Source organism: Rattus rattus, chromosome 17, assembly GCF_011064425.1.
Source record: "Rattus rattus isolate New Zealand chromosome 17, Rrattus_CSIRO_v1, whole genome shotgun sequence".
NCBI lineage: Eukaryota > Metazoa > Chordata > Mammalia > Rodentia > Muridae > Rattus > Rattus rattus.
The window spans coordinates 24,759,432-24,781,735 of NC_046170.1; the positions used below are offsets into that span (position 1 = coordinate 24,759,432).

Genomic DNA, 22,304 nt, shown 5'->3' on the forward strand with positions numbered 1-22,304 from the left:
GTAGCTGGTCAAATCATTGTCACAATCAGGAAGCCAAGAGTGATGAAGACACACCTTTGCTCTGTTTCCTTTCTGCACATACACAGTCCCGATGGCAGCCAGGGAAAGGCGTTACCCACAGTGGGTAAGTCTTTCTACCCCAATTAAAGCAGTCAAGTTAACCTCCCACAACTATGACAAAAGGTTGGTCTCCCAGGTGATTATAGATTCTGTAATATTGCAAACCCAAGTCTCTGCAAAGGACTGGGCTGTGTTTCTCTACACAGCCTTAGCCTATATCACCTCTAACTTTCACATCATGCAAAAAACATCATACATCTTTGGTTAAATGTTTACAGGTGCAATAACATTTTTTCAGGTTCAGATAATTTCTAAATGTTTCTAGGTAACATTGTAACAATGAATTACATTGACTATGTCTATATAAGTAAAATGTTTTTCTAGATTATTACATTGTATAGTTAGAGCTTCCTTATTTATAACTTAAGCCAGGAAGAGAGCTTTATTGAGTCTGTCTGAATGTCTCAAGGGAGGATGGCTAGACTGGAACAAGAAAACCCTTCCCTCAAGTCTATGTCTATGTTCTACTCAGTTCCCATTAGGTGTCGAGGCCTGCCTCTGTGTTTCCATTTCACTAGAGAGAAATGCTGCATAGTTAAGTCCTACCATGCGCAGTACACAAAACACCAGATAAGGAGATATGAAGAGCTAGGAAAATACATAAGCAAAACCTAAGAGCAGAAGTACTTTCCATCAAGTGCAAGATGTATTAAAGTTATTGTTCTGTACATGTGAAAATAACTGTGAATAGTTCCTGTCTTCGAAGACCTTTCTTAGGATGTACTTAAGTACGTGATTATAAGAGTGGATCAGACAATAAGACACAAGAGAAAGCAAGAAGAGACATAAAGGTTGGATTTGAGAGAACTGGAGAATTTTAGTTTGATATCCAAAATGCTGTATCCTCCATTTCTTGTCAGCCACTCTACACACCAATAATCTCTGCAAAACGGGGACAACTTTTTTTTTGCTATAATTCCTATACATTGCTTTAAACTTTCGGATTTTTATCTTAGAGGCCACACTGACGTCTTCTGTATTAATGTACATGATATCAGGAAATTCGCATTCGGCTGTGCCCATCCCACTATTCAACCTTGAGGCAGTTCTCAGAGATGGCCTTTACCTTCTTCTTTACCGAGTGTGATCCCCAGTTCCGCCTCTCTGGGTCTTGTGAGAATACTTAAAGGTAAGAGAGTACACAGTGATCAATTTAAGGAGCTTTCATTTCGTTTTGCAGTAGTGAGTCTGGTACGCTGAGATCCAGAAGGTCTGGAGCATCGCACACACCAGACCCGAGCAGGATCTGAAACTCGCGGCCGCATACTCCAGGAGGCAGGAGAGAGGGTGGAAACCTTTGGTTGCAGCACGCCAAGATACCCTATCCAAGAGAAGGCCCTCACAACCTAGTGCTCCCAGAACGCAGTGGGCCGCGATGCGCGCCCCAGCGTGACGTCATCACAACGCACCGCCGCAGGATGCGTGCGCAGCTCCGTCCGCCGCTGGGAAGGCGGGGCTTCCCGCTCTGTGCACCGCACTCCTTTTCGCGTCCTGTTGCTGCGACGGGTCTAGGGAAGCGAGGTGTGGAGACTCTTTCCGGACGAGGGCGTCCTCTTTCGTGGGCTTCTGAGCAGAGACTCAGCCATGCCGAACTCGAGGCCCAGGTCCCGCCGGAGCGCCGGGGGTGGCGCAGGTACGGCCGGCCGGGACCGGCTGGTGGCACGGTCCTTGCAGAGCGCTGAGCACTGTCTGGGCGACCAGGACTTCGGGACTGCCTACGCCCATTACCTTCTGGTGCTCAGCTTGGCGCCAGAACTCAAAGAGGACGTGAAGGTGAGGCCTTCCTTCTCAGTACTCAATACTGCGATCTGAGCAGCGACCGCAGGGTGTGTGGTTTGCGTGCGTGCGTGTGAGTGTGTGAGAAACAGACAGACTCAGAGACTCTTCAAGCATCTAATTCCTATGGGAGTCATTCCATACTGGGCTTCCTACAACCTACAGCCCATCGCAATACAGCCAGGTTTTAGTAATAAAAGTCAAAAGTTGTCACACGTCTGTTTCAAATTTTCTACTTCACTTAAAATTCCAAAGGCCCTTTAAATGCGAATGAGACTAGGTAGTTCTTTTTCTCGTCCAGTATCTAATTTAAATTAGCCCTGCCTTGTAGGGATTATCCTGTGTAGAAGGAATGCTGTGTATTCTCAGGTTGGATAAAGTGTGCAGTATTAAGGGACTCTTAATATTTGTTGATCCAACAGTTAACCTGTTGAACTGCTGTATTTTTTATATTAGAATCTCAATTTCAAAAAGTAACTTAATTACACATTCAGTTTTAAGCTGTGGACAGTCTTGCTTTGTTTAGTCCAGAATTTCTCAATCTGACGCTGTTGACATTTTGCACCAGACTGTCCTGCAGCTTCCTTGTTTCACAGCACGGTCTGCCCTCTGCCCAGTAGATGTCAGTAGCATTAGGTTTTTGGAATTCATAGAAATTTCAGGACCTGTTGGTTTATTTCGAAATATGATAGTATGCTGAGTAGTTTGTTTGTCTGTGTAGACAGAAGTAGAATTTCGTGTCTGGTTGCTCACAAGGGACTCAGGTGCATATTTTACATTTCAAAGCAACCTGGACTCCTGGTCCTCCCAGCATCCCTTAGTCTCTACCTGGCATATCCTGTGCCCAACCCTGAACTTTCCAGCCCAGAAATTGGGCTGCCCCTCCCCAAAGAGGGCTCTTCCCGATATAATCCAGATACTTTGGTCTCCTTCCCCCTTCTCCTCCTCTCTCTGCTCCTGCTCCCTTTCTCTCTTTCCTTTTCCCACCATCCTCATTTCAACTTCCCTGGCCTCCTTCCTTGGAGCCAGTGAACTTGCCCACCCGAGAGCAGCTTCCCAATAAACCTACATTTGATTAATCTAATCTGGTTTGAATCAGCACATTTCACTGGGAGAGAAATTACCATAGTGGACCAACACAATTCTAGCCGCTGCTTCTGAGAACAAACAAGAAAAACAGTGTGTGTTAAAAATACATATAAAGTTTGACTGTGAGTGTAGAGTGCTTATGTTGGTAAAATTGTTATCCAGGGGAATACATAAGCTGTACCTGCCTTAACTCCTAGAATTCCAACAACCAACAGGTCTCTGGAGGAAGTAATGAGCACGTTGGGTTTACGTACAGAGGGCAGATGAGGGGTTATTTACTGGAGGATGCGTGCCCCTATTTCAAAATGCTGCACTAGGAAGTCGTTACCGAGCAGGGATGATAGCTTTATAGTCAAGAGTAGAAGGGGTAACTGGGACAATTGATGCTGGTTAGCTGGAGCAAAGACATTTGCGATGATTCAGAAGAGACTAGTGAAGTGGAAATTTGTGGTTTCTTTGGGGACTCGATTATGTCATGGGATAGTTTGCTGAAGCAGACATAGGAGAGGGGATGTTTTGCTGAAGCAGACATGTGAAAAGACACGTGATGATTAGAAAGAATATAAATGTGACCACACAGACAGTGTGACGAAAACTCTTGCTTTGATTCGCCGTGCTCTGTGTGGCTTGTCATGACTTCATAAAGAGTATCCCACCAAAGAACTTCTCGTGATATTCGGTGGCTTCTTGCTGCTTCCGTGGACTCCTGCTGATTGGCAGAGCCTCACGGTTTCTTCTGGATCGAACTGTTACTGCTTGTTCGTGTTTGGTGTTTGTCAAGTGGACTGGACGGCAGACAACGGAAATTGGAATCTCCTCAAAGAACTGCTGTTTCCTATTATCCTCCCCTTTCCCCTACCTCTGGTGTTGGTGAGCTAGAAACGAGGTTGAAGCGTTAAAGAACCCACATTTAAGTAGGTTTTGAAAAATCTAAGCCTATAGCAGCATCACTGAGGTAATCACTGAAAACTGCAAGCTGTTTTCTGAGATCACAAAGAAGCTGTGTTCCAGAGATAGCCAAGGTTGTACCTCGTGCAGTAGCTGGACTTGGTAATATATAAGAATCACCTAGGTTGTACTGGTTTTGAAGATATGAAGGGGTCAGGGAGAGCAGCTGAGGCTGGGCATTGTGAGAGGCCAGGGGAAGGCCATTGGTGAAGGTGCAGCCTCAGCTGCAGCTGATGGCCCAGGATCGTGCAAAGAAGTTGAGTCTTGGCACCATGAAGAGAGCCTATGAGAGGCTATTGGTGAAGCCTAGTTGTGGCAGAAGACCCCAGTGTATTGGAGTTGCCAGTACCGTGGATGACCACCAAGAACAGCAGCAGCAGGAGTGTATCCACCAGAACCTAGAGTTCTACAGATGTCAAAGCTGGAGAAGTGATCCAAAGCTGGAGAAGTGACCCTTTGGAGGAGTCACTCCACACATGTGTGAGTCTCAGACATTGGAACAAGAAGCTGTGAAATTGAAATTGCCTTGGAGACCCCAAGATGATGCCAGAGCCATGGATACCTGCTGAGGGAAGCTGCTAACAGGGAGTGGAACCACCCAAAAGAAAAAGAATTTTGTTGCAGTCAATGAAGCAGAAAGGAGTTTGAGATCTGAAGAATGCTTTTATATCAGACATGGAGATGCAGAGTTTGCAGTTTGCCCAGCTGGTTTCCTGTCTTGTTTTGATCCAGCATTTCCTCACTATTTGGAATGGTAATGTATATCCTGTGATATTGGAAGTGTGTGATCTGCTTTTTGATTTTATAGGTGATTTTATAGTTAAGAGACTATGTGAATCTCAGAAGATACTTTGAACTTTGGCCTTTTAAAGATTGTTGAGACTGTGGTAGACTATGGGGACTTTTGAAGTTGTTCTAAATGTATTTTGCATTATGCTATGGCTAGGTATGGTTTCCATAGACTCACGTTTGAACAAGCCTATGCAGGCCAAGGGAGTGGTATGTGGTGGTTTGAATATGCTTGGCCCATGGAAGTAGCACTGATAGGAGGTGTGGCCTTGGAGGAAGTGAGTCAATGTGGGGGTGGGTTTTGAGGTCCTGTGCTCAAGCTCTGGCCAGTGTGGAAGAGGCCCTCTTCCTGTCTGCCTGTGGAAGAGAGTCCCCTTCTGGCTCCCTGCAGATCAGGATGTAGAACTCTTGGCTCCTCTAGCACCATGCCTGCCTGGATGTTGCCTGCTTCTCACTGTGATGACAGTGGACTAAACCTCTGAACTTGTAAGCCAGCCCCAATTAAATGTTTGCCTTTATAAGAGTTACTTTAGTCACGGTGTCTCTTCACAGCAATGGAAACCATGACTAAGATAAACTGTATTAAAGGGCCCCAGCATTAGGAAGGTTGAGAACCACTGCTTTAGACTATCCCTGAGGCCATGCAGTTAGGACAGTGTTGCATATAGCAGGTGGTGTGGAGCAGCAGAATCCTCAGGTGAGGTTCTCATGACCTCGCCTGCCTTTCTGAAAGGCATTTAAATAGTTAACAAGTCCATCTGCTGTGATCTTTAAACACCCCTTAAGATGTCAGTGGTTTGGCTGGGAGGAAAGGCCAGTAGAACAGCTTTCTATAGAGTAGCCCTGAGTATGAAGCTCTGGCTTCCACTCACAGCACAGAAAAAAAAAAATGTGTAAAACTAGAGTGTATGGCTGGAGAAGTAGCTCAGTAAGACTTGTGCCTAACATGTAAGGTCTAAACCTAGTGTAGCAGTATATACGTGTAATCCCAGCACCTGGGAGGTAGAGCCAACAGGGTCACAGGGATTGTATAAGTCTCTATCCTAATTATTTATTAAAACAAACTGGTAATGGCCAGCATTTAGTATGGCTTAGAAACTGACTTGGTTTTACATGAAACAAAGTTCATATTTCTTTGTAAAAGCCTCATTTGCAGAAATTTGCTCTCCTGATACTCTCTTTGCTACCTATTATCCACACTTCAGTTGCATTAAACCACTTTAACTTTTGTTTTAAAAACATTTTTTATTCACTTTATATCCTAATCACTCCTCCTCCCAGCCCTCCCTCCCACAGTCTTCCTCCTCCCGCCTCCTCTCTGAGAAAATGGAGGCTCCCCCTGGATATCTCTACTTCCTGGCACATCCAGTGTCTGCAGAGCTAGGTACTTCTCCCACTGAGGCCAGACAAGACAGTCGAGTTAGGGGCACGGGTTCCACAGACAGGCAACAGTTTCAGGGAGAGCTCCTGCTTCAGTTGTTCAGGACCCACATGAAGACCCAACTGCATATCTGCTACATGTGTGCAGGGAGGCCTAGGTCCAGTCCATGTTTGCTCTTTGGTTGGTGGTTCAGTCTTTGAGAGCTCCAAGGGTCCAGGTTAGTTGACTCTGTTGGTCTTCTTGTGGGATTCCTATCCCCGTTGGGGCCCTCAATTCTTCCCCTAACTCTTCCATAAGAGTTCCCAAGCTCCATCCAGTGTTTGGCTGTGGGTTTCAGCATGTGCTGGATGGAGCCTCTAAGAGGACAGCTCCTGTCTGCAAGTATAGCAGAGTATTAGCAGTGTCAGGGATTGGTAATTGCCCATAGGATGTGTTTCTAGTTGGGCTGCTTATTGTTTGGCCATTCCATAGTATGTATGAGTATTGCCTAAATCTATGATGTGTATATGTATATATGTATGTATGTGTGTATGTATTATGTATGTATCTATGTGTGTGTGTGTGTGTGTGTATATATATATATATATATATATATATATATATATATATATATATAAAATTTGTCATTGTGTGCAGGTGTCTTGGAGATCAGAAGAGGGGACTGGATTCCTTGGAACTGGAAATATAACCATTTGTGAGCTGTTAAGAGCAGCAGTGCTCGTAACTGCTGAACCATCTCAGTAGCACCTTAGCTGTGTTTTTGTTTTGTTTTGTTTTTTATTTGCTTATTTTTATTGTTACCAGGGACCCAACCCAGGGCCTTAAATATCCTAGGAAAGTCCTCAACCACTGAGCAATATCCCTAGTTCCCAATACTAATCATTACAACTCTTGAACCAGTCATGTAATATCTAGATATCTAGACAATGGATCTCCTTCATTGTCCTTGTCTTTCTAGCAGACTGTTATAATTCAGTTTCAGGTATTAACTCTTACGTGTAAAGTTTGTTGACTCGAAAATTGGAATGTGTAAGTCTGCCTTCTTTCCAAAGTGCAGTATCATGGAAAACAGCTGGAGGAAGATGAGACCAGAGCCAGGTTGACAGTGAGAAGGCATTTGCTGCACACCGCCAAATGACTGTCAGGGTCAGGTTGGGCTGTAACAGTATGGATTGTCAGTAAGTGGCAAATTTAAAGATGGTGACAAAACATGGGACGCAGCACACGTCTACTCACTTCAGGTAGGGATCCCATGACAGTCTCAAATATGGATACCACCAAAGACCAGGTAGGTCTTTGAGTTTTATTGGGTTACTTACAGGAACAAAAATGACTTAAAGACAGCTATATGGTCAAAGGCCACTACAGCCTGGGCGGCAGCTCACAAGAGCTGAGAGTTTGGAGCACAGTGCACAGTCTGCAGGCAGCTCAACAGGTTGGAGAGGGTCCTTTCCAAGTGATTCAGTTGGTCTAAACTTCTTTCAGGCAGCTATCCTGATGTCCTATCTTCCTTGCAGGTTTGCTTGTCTAAGTGACTTCTGTAGCCTTTATTGTTTATTCTTGGAAGGGAGGGGCCTAGTGAATGTTACAGGTTTCAGGGGTTTCCTGAAGCTATCTTAATTTGTTTACCTTCTGTTTTAAGGAGTGTCCGTGTAGGACATTCTGAGAGGAAACTGTTACATAATAGGGTAGCTATAAATAGTGACTTTGTGGTTTGAGATTGAATGATACCTTTGCATCTCCTTAGGGAACTTTTAAAGATCTTTAAATTTTTGCCTACAGAATTCTGTGAGGATAGGAGCAAAATTGATGTTCATCTTTGAGTTTCAGTCCTGGTTCTTTGCACATTGATGGATGAGATGACTGGACATCCAGTGCATGACAGTGGAGATAGGCAGAGTCTGAGGACCAGAAAACAAGGTCTTAATAAGATGATGTGTACCAGGTGCATCATTAGCACATGGACGATAGTGCATTGGAGATGAGCAAGGGGGTTGAGGACACACTCCTGACACGGCTGCTGCAAAGAAACAAAGGCAGGAGAGAGGCAGTGAGGAATAGATGTGCGTAGAAAGATCATGCTGCCCAATTCTATGTATTACTACCTTTTGGTATGGCTTATTTGGTGTCTTAGTCACTGTTCCATCACTGTGAAGAATTACATGACCAAGGCAGCTCTTAGAACAGGAAATCATTTAATTGAAGGCTTGCTTACAGTTTCAGAGGGTTTAGTCCATTCTCATCATGGCAGATCAAGAGCTACAGGAAGGCAGGGAGGAGAGGGGGGTAGTGTGAGAGACTATCAAACTCTGGGCCTAGCTTGGACTTTTGAAAAGCCTCAAAGCCCACCCCCAGCTACATATTCCCTTCAACAAGGCCTCATCTGGTTCTTCTAATCTTTTAGTTTATGCCATTCCCTGGTGACTAAGCAAGCCTGTGGGGGCCATTCTTACTCAGACCATGTTTGGTGAACAATACTTACTAAAAGTTAGCAGTTGGAGGCCATCATGCATTTCAACCACAGTTCCACTTGCTGGAGTCTTCAGCTAGAGTTGTGTGTTTCTAATTCTCGCTTACTGATTTGTCCTTTTTTCTTGTTTATAAAGGAAACTTTCCAGTATACACTTTTCAAGTGGGCTGAAGAGCTTCATGCACTGAATCGAATACAAGACTTACTTGGTTGCTACGAGCAGGCCTTAGAGCTGTTTCCTGATGATGAAGTGATTTGCAACAGTATGGGAGAGCATCTGTTCAGGTTTGTGACTTCACTATTAAAGGATTGTTCTTTAGCAGCCAAAGCAAAGATAAAGCATGCATTAACTTACTTTGTTAGGTTTTTTTTTTAAAGATTTATCTATTTATTATATGTGAGTACACTGTAGCTGTCTTCAGACACACCAGAAGAGGGCATCAGATCCCATTACAGATGGTTGTAAGCCACAGTGTAGTTGCTGGGATTTGAACTCAGGACCTCTAGAAGAGCAGTCTGTGCTATTAACCTTTGAGGCATCTCTCCAGGCCCACTGTGTTTGGTTTTGAGTAGAGTGCTACCACCAGCTCAGTCCAGTCTGGAACTCGTGGGCTTATGTCATGTTTTAGCCACAGACTGCATATATACCACTATGTTTGTTTGTAGACTCAATAATTTGAATAGGGAAATGTAAGTAATTAACTATAACAGGATTGGAGCAATGATGAGTGATTAGCTAGTAATAAGGGAGCTGAAAAGAATATAGGAAGAGTAAATATGTAATAAATAGTAAAAAGAGCAATTCTAAAATTGGTTTATTCTGTGTGTGCACATGTGGGTATATGTGTATGGATATGTGTGAACATTTGTACATACATGTGAGTACCTGTGCCATCATGAGCATGTGGATGTCAGAGGACAACTTCTGGGAGTTCTCTCCTTCCATCAAGTAGGTCTTGGGGATTGAAGTAAGGGCAAGAACCCTTACTTGCTGAGCCGTCTTGTCAGCCCACAGCAAATTTAGAATATATTTTATGAGTCACTTCCCTAGCACTGAGGAAGTATTCAAGAAAGAGTTTTTCTCACTGGCTTCAGATCCAGTCCTTGTTTGAAAAGGCACAACAGTGGTTCAAGGCATCTGTGAACCACTGTATGCCTTGACAGAAAACTGGTGAATCTGTTCTTTGGACCATACTAGAATTTTTCCTTTTGGGGTTTCAGAGAAAGCCTAGTGGGGAAGTATAAATTTGGAGCATAGCGTGAGCTCTCCACTAGACGAGTTCTAGGTAAATTGCCCATTATTGGCCACACTGCTGGTGTCTCCCATGCACACAGGGAGTGTGGTACTGGGTAAGCCCTGAGTGTCATGGAACTAGAAAGCAAAACTCTTCTCCTGCAGTGTCTCCGCACCTTGCAGTGATTGGTGGGAAATGTAAATGACCAGATAAGTTTTTCACATGGGAGACAAAATGAGTAAGTTTGTCAGTAGCTGGCTGTCTTAGTTTGACTGGGAAACAAAACTAGCAAAGGGGAAAGGGAACACTGGCCAAATCACAAGGAACCCAAGAGCAGTCCCCTCAGGGCCTCTCCAGGTCACAGTGGAGTTCCTGCCTCAGCAGGAAGGTGCAGACTTGCAGTCTGGGAAGCTCCTTTGATGCCTACTACACAGGGTTTTATGGTGGTTGTGTACACAGGCACCGCCCCCTCCGTGTGGTGCATACCCAAGTTCTAGACTCCAGAGTAGAAGCCGTTTCCAGCATAATCACATGACTCATATCAACATTGAGGCTCGTTGAATTGTTTGTCAGTTAGTCAGAGGCCAGCCTTGTAAGTAGGCCTCTGAACACACACCAGTCTGCCCTGCCGTGTGAACTCTTCATTTCCAAGCAACCCCAGGAACTACAGTGAAAGCTGAGCACTGCTTTTGAATTAGAACACTTTAAAGTAATGGGGAAAGAGCCTGCTTCTGCCAGATTTCACTTGTGAGGGATCTAATAAGTGGCCATCATTTCATATGTCCCTTCTTGTGATGCTCTTCTGCAATATATCTAAAGTCTATTAGCTGTTAGTAATCGACCTTGTAGTTTTATTTCTTCCTCGCAAGGGCCTCTTACTTGACTTAGAGGACTGTGCAGGGCCAGGGCTCTGGGGACAGGTGTATATGCTGCCTCTAGAGTTCTAGGAATTAATTAAAGTCAATTAATTGAGCAGTACTTGGGTTCATCATGGGGAAGCTTTTTACATCAATACCATGCATTTTCTGCTATGAGTACCCAGCATATAAACAAGATATTTCTACCTTCAGGGCAATAAAGAATAACATGTACTGACCTTAAATGCTTTAATTTTAGACTAAATTGTGAATGTCTACAATGTAATATAGCACTGTTTTGTTAGTTGGTTCCATTTGTCTTACCCATGCCCAGGATGAATAGTCTAAGTTTCTCTAGCATGGATGCTGGCCAAAGGTACGTAATAGTTGTGAACAGTGCAGTCTGCCTACAATGAACTATTGCAAACTGTGACAGGGAGAACTTCATGACGGTTTGGAAAAGCACCGTTCAGATGACTTGGTGGTATTCGCCTTTGTCTTTTACTCTTTATCTGCTCGTATTCAGTTTAGTACAAATTCATTCATCCTTAGTGCCCACTCCCACTGCTAGGACATCTGAGATGCATAGGTAGAAACTCAGAAGAGAAGTCAGGAGAGGGCCGTCCTCACAGAAAGTTGGTTTTGCAGAGGAGGTAGAGAGACTGCTCTGGGCAGTGATGAAGGAGTCTCAGGCTGGGTTAGTGCAGGGACAGAGGCACTGTAGCTGGTCACATAGAGTTAATGTCCTCTGTCTTTTCCCCCCTCTAGAATGGGCTTTCGAGATGAGGCAGCTGGGTATTTTCATAAAGCAGTGAAGCTAAACCCTGATTTCAACGATGCAAAGGAGAACTTCTATCGCGTGGCAAACTGGTTGGTAGAGCGCTGGCACTTCATCATGCTTAATGACACCAAGAGAAATGAGATTTATAACGCGGCGATCCAGAAGGCAGTGCAGTTGGGCTCCAAAACAGTGCTGGACATTGGCGCCGGCACTGGGATACTGAGGTCTGTTGTAGTTATGATTTTCTACTATATTTACATTAGTATATAAAAATAGCAGTTGTTTCTCACAGTGTTTTAGGGTTATTGATACATCTTTTAGTATTGTACTTTTTAACTATGATTTTACTTATCAAAAGTTCAAGTAAACTAAGAAATGCTCAGGATTATTGAAAATCTGAATAATGAGATGAAGATATTTTTATATTAAAATTCAGGAAATCCTATTAAGCAACTCATTGCCAGTCATATTCTAAATGTGTGCGCGCTGATCCGGGCGTGGTGGCACACGTCTTTAATCCCAGCATTGGAGAAGCAGAGGCAGGAGCATCTCTGAGTTTGAGGCCAGTTTGGTCTACATAATGAGTTCTAGGACAGCCAGTGCTATGTAGAGAGACCTGTCTCAAAAGCCAAAGGCAAAACAAAACAAAGTGGATGCCATTATTATTGAACGATTAGTTTTTTAACAAGCATACTAGTCCATCATCATCATCACCACCACCACCACCACCACTACCACCACCACCACCACCCCCACCACCACCACCACCACCACCACGATCATTATTATTTTGAGACAGAGTTTCTCTGAGTACCCCTGTGTAGACCAGGCTGGTCTGGAGCTCACGGAGATAAATCTGCCTCTCAAGTGCTGGGATTAAAGGTGTACACCAACATGCTTGATCTTATTTTAATTACTGTGTGTGTGTGTGTGTGTGTGTGTGCGCGTGTGTGCATACGTGCATGCGTGAGCACACACGTGCACATGCACATGGGAGTCTGTGTACCATAGTGTGCACATGGAAGTCAGAGGTTAACTTTTCAGTCTTTTTGCCTTCTGCAGAGTTTCAGGGATTGAACTTGGGTTGCCAGACTCATGTGCAAATGCTTTTACCTGTTAGCCATCTTGCTAGTCCTCATTTTTTTAAATGCAGAACAAATAATGGTTACATTAAAGAATGGAAGGAAGATCCCATGTTTGAAGCATCATAATTTTATTAAGGTTGGAAAAAGATACAATGAACTTTTCTTCTTTTGTAGCATGTTTGCCAAAAAAGCTGGTGCACACTCAGTATACGCCTGTGAGTTATCCAAGACCATGTATGAGCTCGCTTGTGACGTCGTGGCTGCAAACAAGATGGAGGATGGGATCAGGCTCCTGCATATGAAGTCACTTGATCTAGAAATACCAAAGCACATTCCTGAAAGGTGTGTTTACAATGCACTCAAAACACTACGATACGTTTCCAGCTTCTCACATTAGCAAAGGTGCTAACAGTCCACTGTAGGTTCATGTCAATATGCAGCTGAGGGCTGGCACAGGTTAGGTCAAGGCCCACGATTGGACAATAAGAAGTAAGGCAGGGACAGAGTTTATGTAAGGCAGGAGAGAAGAGGAAAGAGGGGAAGAACCAAAATGGAGAGAAGGACCACCCAGATCTCGGTGGCCCTAAATGGCCATAGGCAATTATGAATATTTCTTTTTCTTTTTAAATTTATTTTTATGTATATGAGTACAGTGTTGCTGTCTTCAGACACACCAGAAGAGGGCATCAGATCCCATTATAGATGGTTGTGAGCCACCATGTAGTTCCTGGGATTTGAACTCAGGACCTTGGGAAGAGCAATCAGTGCTCTTAACCACTGAGCCATCTCTCCAGCCCTATGAATATTTCTTCTGGGATGGATTTGTATAGGTCAATTTATCTTATCTAGGTGGATGGTTTATCTAGGTGGTTGTGAGTTTATCGTGTAGATTGAGAATTTAACTTATAAATCTGATTGCTAAATTCAGCTTATTGAGTCGATTTTAACAAGTTGTTGGAATTTTTGTACTTTAACTACCAGGGGGCAGTTCCTGGGAGAGTGGGCAGAGACAGGGAGCCGTGATAGGCCAGCCCATGCTGACCCTCTAGTGTCCTGATTATACTGGGTAGCTGGGACCAGAGAGTTCCTGGCTGGCAGAGAGACAGCCAGGAGAGGGTAGCTAGCAATGGGGGTCAAGAGACTGCTGGGCTGGAGGACAGCTAGAGGTAATGTGGCATGGTGCCACACTGGAATTGGCCACCACTGAGATGAAGATATCCTGCAGATGCCTTGTGGCTGACATTAAAAGGGATAAAAGGTTCCATTTTTGATAATTACTGCAATAGTCCTTGTTTTCTGAAGATACGGTTATCACTTAGTTTAATAAAATACAGTTTTTTATAATAACATGCTTTAAAAAGTACTTCAGAACTCAAGAAAAATTGATAGTGAGAAACACTTCTTTTTCTTTTTTTTTTTCTTTTTTTTTTTTCGGAGCTGGGGACCGAACCCAGGGCCTTGCGCTTCCTAGGCAAGCGCTCTACCACTGAGCTAAATCCCCAACCCCAAGAAACACTTCTTTAGCATGTCTTTTTGTGTGTTTTGTTTTTTTTGAGATAGGGTTTTTCCATGTATCCCTGACTGTCCTGGAACTCACTTTGTAGACCAGGCTAGTCTCCAACTCAGAGATCCACTTGCCTCTGCCTCCCAAGTGCTGGGACTAACAGTGTACACCACCACATATGGCTAAACTCATGCGGTTTTGTTCATTAAAGTAGATAGACTTCCTATAGGTCAGTAGTGGTAAGTAGCCGTTTACAACGTGAGCAGTTCACCCCTGCAGACATCATTATTGTTCTTGACCCGAAGGAAAGTTTGAAAGTGCCCATAGACGAGTGCCTCGGGGTGTGTTCTTCGACTGCTCTATGCACCGTCTTAGAACCCCTGTGTTTGTATCTGCATCTCACTGTGATCAGGATCTCTGTGAGATTGAGGCCAGCCTGGTCTACTTCCATGACAGCCAGAGCTACACAGAGAAACCCTGTCTCAGCAAAACAAAACAAAATAAAAAACAAAAAAGAAAAAGAATTAACTTTGAGAAGGAAGGATCATTGACAGTAGAGAGTTTGTGGATGTGTTCCCTGCCTGATTTGTTTTCGCTTTTTAATGCAGGGTTTCAGTGTGTAATCAAAGATGCCCTTTAACTTCTACCTGATCATCTTGCCTCCATGTGCCAAGTTCTGGGATTACAGATATAAACACGATTCCAGGCTAGGAGACAAACACTTGCATTGTGTTAGAGTTAGAAGCTAACTGTTTACTGTTCAGGCAGGGACCAGGAAAGATGTGGGTGCCAATTACTCTTAAGGCTGTGCACAAAGTCTGTGCCTTGAGCAAGGGAAAGGAACTAATGAACAAGAGAGGTACCCAAGGGGCATCTCAGGATGCAGCAGAGGATAGTAAAATAAAATGTATGAGACAATGTCAAAGGTTTCCTCTAACACGTTTGCCCTCTTCTCGCAGCTTTGACAGCTTTATAGAGACAGCATGTCAGTTTACTTACATATATCTTTAAACATCATTCTATAGAGTGTCCCTAGTTGTAACAGAAACTGTCGATGCAGGTGTGTTTGGAGAAGGAATTGTGGAGAGTTTAATTCATGCATGGGAGCATTTACTTCTGCAACCACAGGTAAGCAGCACAAAACCACTTACATTTCATTAAAAAGTCATTACGTTAAGAGGCATATGGAGCCCCTAGAATGTTTGCAGACAGAAAAAAGATGTCAGAGTACAGCTGTATACATGGAAAGAAACACAAGAAAAAGCATTGGCAACAATGTAACACAGTGTGTATTGCCTGTAGCAGTAAGGTTACAGATAAGAATTCTACTGGAAGCACAAGAAAAAGCATTGGCAACAATGTACCACAGTGTGTATTGCCTGTAGCAGTAAGGTTACAGGTAAGAATTCCACTGGAAACACAAGAAAAAGCATTGGCAACAATGTACCACAGTGTGTATTGCCTGTAGCAGTAAGGTTACAGGTAAGGATTCTACTGGAAGGAAGTCCAGTAAGAGCTTGTTTGTGGAGGACTCACCAACATTTTTGAGTAGAAGAGGGAAGAACTTTGAATCTCACAGCTGTCTATGCCTGGGATTTTGGCAGATCTCTAGAAAAGAAGGTAGTAATGTTAGTTCAGTAATCTTTTAAGGTACTCAGTAATTCAGGCTACTAGAGAGCACACAACTCCTCCACTGTAGCCCACAGGTCATATGTATATTACAGTTAATTTATTATATACATTGTATATATATTAAGGAGCTTTAGTAAAAAACATCTTTGTAGAGGATGGTATGTATTTAATATAGGAAAGTTTATTTTTCAAGTAAATAATGATGACTTTGATATTTTCTTTCTTTTTTTTTCTCATGCTAGGAGTTGAACTTGGTACCTTATACATGCTAGCACTCTGCTCCTGGGCCATATTCCAAGCCTGATTTTATTCTTTCTATGTCTAAAGATGTATTTTTATTTTATGTATTTAAGCATTTCTCTTGTATACATGTGTACCTGTCGCATGTGTGTGTATGCCTGTGTATGCGTAACTTTTAGATGTGTGTGTCTGTCACACGTGTGTGTGCCTGTTGAATGTGTGTATGCCTGTACGTGTATGTGCCTGTCCCATATGTGTATACCTGTTGGATGTGTGTGCCCTTTGGATGTGTGTGTATAGTTAGTAGACGTGTGTGTGTCCGTCACAAATCAGAAGAAGGCATCACGTCCTGTGTGACTGGCACTAGAGAGGATCACTAGCTGCTTGTGGATGCTGGGAACTGAACCAGGTCCTCTGCTACAGTAGCCACTGCTTTTATCTTTTTTCATTTTAGTTTTTCAAGACACAGTTTCTCTCTGTAGACCAGGCTGGCCTTGAACTCAGACATTCTTCAGCCTCTGCCTCCCGAGTGCTGGGACTAAAGGCAGGTGCCATCACTGCTAGGCTCCCATTTTTTTTTCTTTAATAATTAAATTGTATTCTACAGTGACATAGCTTTACACACCACTCTTTGTACTTGTATTCTAAATACTAAGTTACACATATTTTTATGTATTACACATAACACTCAAAAGTGAAATTTTAAATGAGAAATTTCTTAGTATGTATATAAATATGTATATATACATATATGTATATACACACACACAATTATTTGTATATGTAATGTTGTGACTTTGTTATATTTTTCAGACCAAAGGTGAAAATGGAAGTTGCGGGAAGTATGGGAAAGTGATACCGGCCAGTGCTGTTATATTCGGGATGGCAGTGGAGTGTGCAGAGATCCGAAGGCATCACAGGTGAGTGGTTAGGAGAGCGCTCGGGTGTGAGCGGGGCAGAGGTAGGTGGACCCCTTAGCGTGGAGCTTAGACTTACTTATTTTAAGTAAAATTCCAGGATCATAGCCAGTTTTTTCTAAACAAAATTTTCATTCCGCTTACTCTGTGAGAGGTTTATATAGAAAAATATTTAAGTTCAGATTGATTTTTAGTTGACATTCAAGTAAGGATTTCCAATGTGAAAATAAATTTTAGTACTGTTTTTCTTGGTAATTTCATAAATGCAGTGATTGGGCAGAATGCAGTTTTAAATCTTTTAAAGATGTCTGCTTCCTGTGTAAAGGTAACATAAAAATAGTTTAGAAGTACCGAGGATAAAAGAAAGAAATAAAAACCACCCTGAACGGGTTCTCAGTAAATAGCTACTGCTCATGATTGCTGAGAATCGTTCATTGATCTTTTTGTTGAATGTTACAGGTGATAGTAAAAATGTTTTGAGGTTGGGAGGCTCAGACACCAATCAGACAGAGGAGCCTCAGTTACCAAGTTGGTTGAATGAGGATGTACTGGTTGACTCTCAGTCTCTGTATAAATGTCTCTGTGTGGTAATTTAGCTCGTTAAAGAACGCCAATGAATACAGTCGTGTGGGCCAGAACTCTCCTCAGGCAGGCCTGCTTCCGACTGTGCTGTCTTGTGGAGTGTGTGGTGTGGCTCTCACCTCACTGCTTTGACGCTCTCTCAGATTCATATTTTACTCGGTTATCTTCTCCCCTCTGGTGAAGGACCTAAGTGCTTTGTCAGTTCTTGCTTGTCCCCTGTTAACGTGCCAGAATCCAAAAGCACATTTTTTGAATGTGAATATGAGTCATTCGTTGAATATATGTTCTGTAAATACTTTCCCTTTTAAAAGTTTTAAAATCTTACTTTTCTGCATGTGTGTTTGTGTGTGTGCCATGTGTATGTGGAGTTTGTGTCAGCCATAAGAGGGTGTTGCTGGAGTTGAGGGTAGTTGTAAGACATCTGACGTGTGTGCTGGGACACCCCTGAACTCAGGGGCTGTGCAAGAATGCAAGGGCGCTTAACCACTAACCATCTCTCCGTCCCGCAACATTGTTAATTTTAATATGGAATATTTATCAATTTTTTCTTCATGTGAGATATCTGTGGCCATGAGGTCTTATTTCATTCTTATGTTTACAGTTTCTCAACTACTAGACAATGATACATGGTAACTTAAAAAAACCTGTGTTACACCTTATCTTCTCTTTCAACTCTTACTAGGGTTAGTGCTAAGGACATAGCTGGTATACATTTACCAACAAATGTGAGATTTCAGAGCCCAGCCTATGCCTCTGTAGATCCTGAAGAAACGGTTGAACCATACACAACGGAAAAGATGAGTGGAATCCCTGGAGGATACCGGCCTTTGACAGAATGCTTTCAGATTATGAAAGTTGATTTCAATAATCTCCAGGTAAAAACAACACGTTTTCTTCTTACCATTGTTGTTAGCCTTTTTTCCCCCCAGACGTGGTTTCTCTGTGTATCCCCTGCTGTCCTGGAACTCCGTAGACCAGGCTGGCCTCCAACTCTGATATCCACCTGCCTCTGCCTCCCAGAGCACTGTGATCAGAGGTGGGCACCGCCACTGCCACTACTGCCTGGCTATTCCTTACTTTCTGAATGTACATGAGGTTTTACTTATGAAGAAATGATTAGCAGCAAATTAAGATTCCCTTTGGAAAGTATTCTTTTTCAATGTAAGGGGAAAGCTCCCTAGGGTTCGTTAAGAGTACATGCTGTAGGGTTGGGGATTTAGCTCAGTGGTAGAGCGCTTGCCTAGCAAGCACAAGGCCCTGGGTTTGGTCCCCAGCTCCGAAAAAAAGAAAAGGAAAAAAAAAAAAAAAAGAGTACATGCTGTGCTTTGTGCTTTACGAGAGCGTGCACTACAGCAGTAGAAATAATGTGTGAGCTACTCAGAAATAATGTAAGAACTTCTGCCAGCTTCTTATGTGTGTAAGCACAGGGACAAACGCTCCAGCCTAGATCTTTGTTTTTCTCTTTGATATCCTATCTTCTCAAGTTAATGAAATGAACAGTAATCTAAACCTAAGAATATAAATTTAAATCAAGTTGTTAGGGCAGTGGTTTTCAACCTGTGGGTCATTACCCCTTGTTGTCGAAAGACCCCTTCAGAGGTCACTGACCTTAGATCATCAGATAACACAGATGTTTGTATTATGATACATAACAGAAGCAAAATTACAGTTATGAGGTAGCAGTGAAGATAATTTTATGATCAGGGGTCTCCACAGTATGAGAGGGTGTCAGCTTTAGGAAGGCTGAGAACCACTCTGTTAGGGTAATAGAATCGTAATTCACCAAGGGCTGAAGGATTCCTGAGACAGAGAACATTTAGGCCTTTTGTTTTGGGAATGCTAGGGATTGGACCAGAACCCAGCACTTCCTAGTCAAGCCTCTATACCACTGGGCACACTTGCAGCTCAAGTTTGCCTTTTAGAACCAGAACAGGCCTGAGGAAGGCTGACAGGTGTGTGTGTGTGTGTGTGTGTGTGTGTGTGTGTGTGTGTGTGTGTGTGTGTGTGTGTGTGTGTGTGTATGGGTGGATGATAAGATGTATTTATAAGGTACCCAAAGAGCCTGAGAACTGTTAAATAAAAATGTTTCTAATGACTTGAAGAAAGAAAATTCATGTACATATTTCTGATGCTCCTTTTGTGTAGGCTGTGAAAGAAGGGTATTTTAGCATGAGGTTTTTAAAATGTAGTCGCTTCTTTTAACTTGCCTTTCTTGGGAATGGTGTGCAGTCCTCGTCAGTTTGCCTTTGTAGGTGCTGAGTAGCCCTGTGTTTTAAGGTCACTCCTCTGACTTATGTACCTCACAGCTGTCCTTTTTTTTTTTTTTTTTTTTTTTTTTTTTATCTTTATTAACTTGAGTATTTCTTATTTACATTTCAATTGTTATTCCTTTCCGGTTTCCAGGCCAACATCCCCAACCCTCCCCATCCCTTCTCTATGGTGTTGCCATTACCGCCTCCCGCAGCAATCCCATTCACTGGGGTTCAGTCTTGCAGGACCAGGGCTTCCCTTCCACTGGTGCTCTTACTAGGATATTCATTGCTACCTATGAGGTTGGAGCCCAGGGTCAGTCCATGTATAGTCTTTTTGGTAGTGACTTAGTCCTGGAAGCTCTGGTTGGTTGGCATTGTTGTTCATATGGGGTCTCAAGTCCCTTTAAGCTCTTCCAGTCCTTTCTCTGATTCCTTCAACGGGGGTCCTGTTCTCAGTTCAGTGGTTTATGTATTTGCTGTATTCTGGCTGTGTCTCTCAGGAGAGATCTATATCCGGTTCCTATCAGCCTGCACTTCTTTGCTTCATCCATCTTATCTAATTGGGTGCCTGTATAAGTATGGGCCACATGTGAGGCAGGCTCTGAATGGGTGTTCCTTTCTGCCTCTGTTCTAAACTTTGCCTCCTATTCCCTGCCCAGGGTATTCTTGTTCCCCCCTTTTTAAAGAAAGAGTGAAGCTGTTCGCATTTTGGTCATCCCCTCTTGAGTTTCATGTATTCTACAGCTGTCCTTTTTTATGGTTACAGTTTTATTTGAATTTTCCTCACACTGCACACCCTGTAAAAGGCTTTTTAGTTGAAAAAACAATGCCTGCCTATTTAACACTTCCAACCAGTACAGAGCAGAGTGCAGAAGCCCAATCCCACCTTTTAAAGAGTCTCCTCCTTTCCCTGGGCCACTTGTTGAAGGGCCTCATTCCTGGCTTGCTTTTCTTTATATGTGTGTATACACACATACTTTTCCAGAATAAAAGGCCTCTGTTGTTTGCCACACACTTTTGTCACCCAGCCCGTCACTCTGATTTGTCTTATCCACGGTGTGTATATGTCTGCTGCATGCCCAGGAGACTCACTGCAGTTCCCTGACTGCAGAGCAGGGCTGTGCACTTTGAAGTTGGGCTGTGGTGTGGCATTGAGGGAAACAGTTTATAAGGCCTCTCATTCGCTTACTAGTCGAAGGGTTTTGGCTCCTTGCCACTTTCCTGACCTCTGTTTTCTCACCCTTTTTACATTTCTTTTCAGGAGTTAAAAAGTCTCGCAACTAGGAAGCCACACTCTCTCAGTGTACACGCTGTTAAGGAAGGCACGCTGGACGCGATTATGGTCTGGTTTGTTCTCCAGCTTGATGATGAGCACAGTTTGTCCACAAGTCCCAGTGAGGAGACCTGTTGGGAACAGGCTGTTTATCCAGTACAGGCGCTGGAAGGTAAGTATTGTCTCACTACAAAGTTTAGGGGCTGGGGCAATGAGGTTAAGACCACTGCTACTATTCCAGAGGACACTTGATACCCACAGGGTAGCTTAGAACTGTCTACACCCATGGTCCCATGGGAGCCAATGGCCTCTTCTGATATGCAGGCAAAACATCCATTTACATTTTTAAAATGCATAAATAAACAAATCTTTAAAAATTCTTTTAAGGGGTTGAGATATGTCCCTGTTCGTCCCCAGTTCAAAAAAAAAAAAAACCAAAAAGTTGTACCATCCGACGCCAGTGCCGGGTCTGTGGGCGTGATGGCATCTGCGGGTATTTCCATCTCAGCTGAGTGTCCTGTTCCAGCCCAGGCTGAGTCCGCAGCAGCCACGCCTGCAAATCCTCCCTCTCACTGCGGACTCTGTTCACATTCCCAGCATCCACCCCTATGGTTACAGTCACAACTCCCAATAACCCGTCAAAACCAAAACTCAATAAGCTTATAACTTATCAATCAGACTTCTCTCAGTAAATCAAACTCCGTAAAGCATCTACACAATAAAATCACAACCAATTGATAGTGATATAAACTGCCCACCTAGAAAAGACAAATTGTCTTATAGAAATCCATCCCTTATGAGATATTCATAACTACCTGTGGCCATTGAAGGCCACACAGATCTGGGTCGTCCTTCTCTGCCTCCATCTTGCTTCTTTTTTTTTTTTTTGAGGTGCAAATATTTTTTTTATTATTTATTTATTTTTTAACTTGAGTATTTCCTTATTTATACTTCTGAAAGTTATTCCTTCCTGTTTCCGGGCTAACATCTCTAATCCCTTCCCTCCCTTTTTTTGGTTTTTTTCCTTCGGAGCTGGGGACCAACCTAGGGCTTCTATGCCTTCCTAGGCAAGCGCCTACCATCGAGCTAACCCAACCCCTCCTTCTTCATGGGTGTTCCTCCTCTATCCTCCTCCCCATTGCTGCCTCCCCCCAACAATCACCAGTCTTAGCAGACCCAGTGGCTTCCTCCACTGGTGCTCTTACTAGGATGTTCAATAGTCTTTAGGTAGTGGCTTAGTCCCTGGAAGCTCTGGTTGCTTGGCATTGTTTGTTCATATGGGGTCTCGAGCCCCTTCAAGCTCTTCCAGTTCTTTCTCTGATTCCTTCAACGGGGGTCCTGTTCTCAGTTCAGTGGTTTGCTGCTGGCATTCG

General features: G+C 43.3%; 1 protein-coding gene across 1 annotated transcript; it reads left to right on the top strand.

Moving 5' to 3' along the window:
• Positions 1-1,572: 1,572 nt before the first annotated feature.
• On the top strand, positions 1,573-21,258 carry Prmt9 (protein arginine methyltransferase 9). The gene is made up of 8 exons (XM_032887914.1): positions 1,573-1,893; positions 8,710-8,858; positions 11,434-11,670; positions 12,706-12,873; positions 15,061-15,163; positions 16,721-16,827; positions 18,089-18,281; positions 20,920-21,258. The coding sequence occupies exons 1-8, from the start codon at positions 1,705-1,707 to the stop codon at positions 21,181-21,183; spliced, it is 1,410 nt and encodes a 469-aa protein (XP_032743805.1). The 5' UTR covers positions 1,573-1,704; the 3' UTR covers positions 21,184-21,258.
• Positions 21,259-22,304: the final 1,046 nt, after the last annotated feature.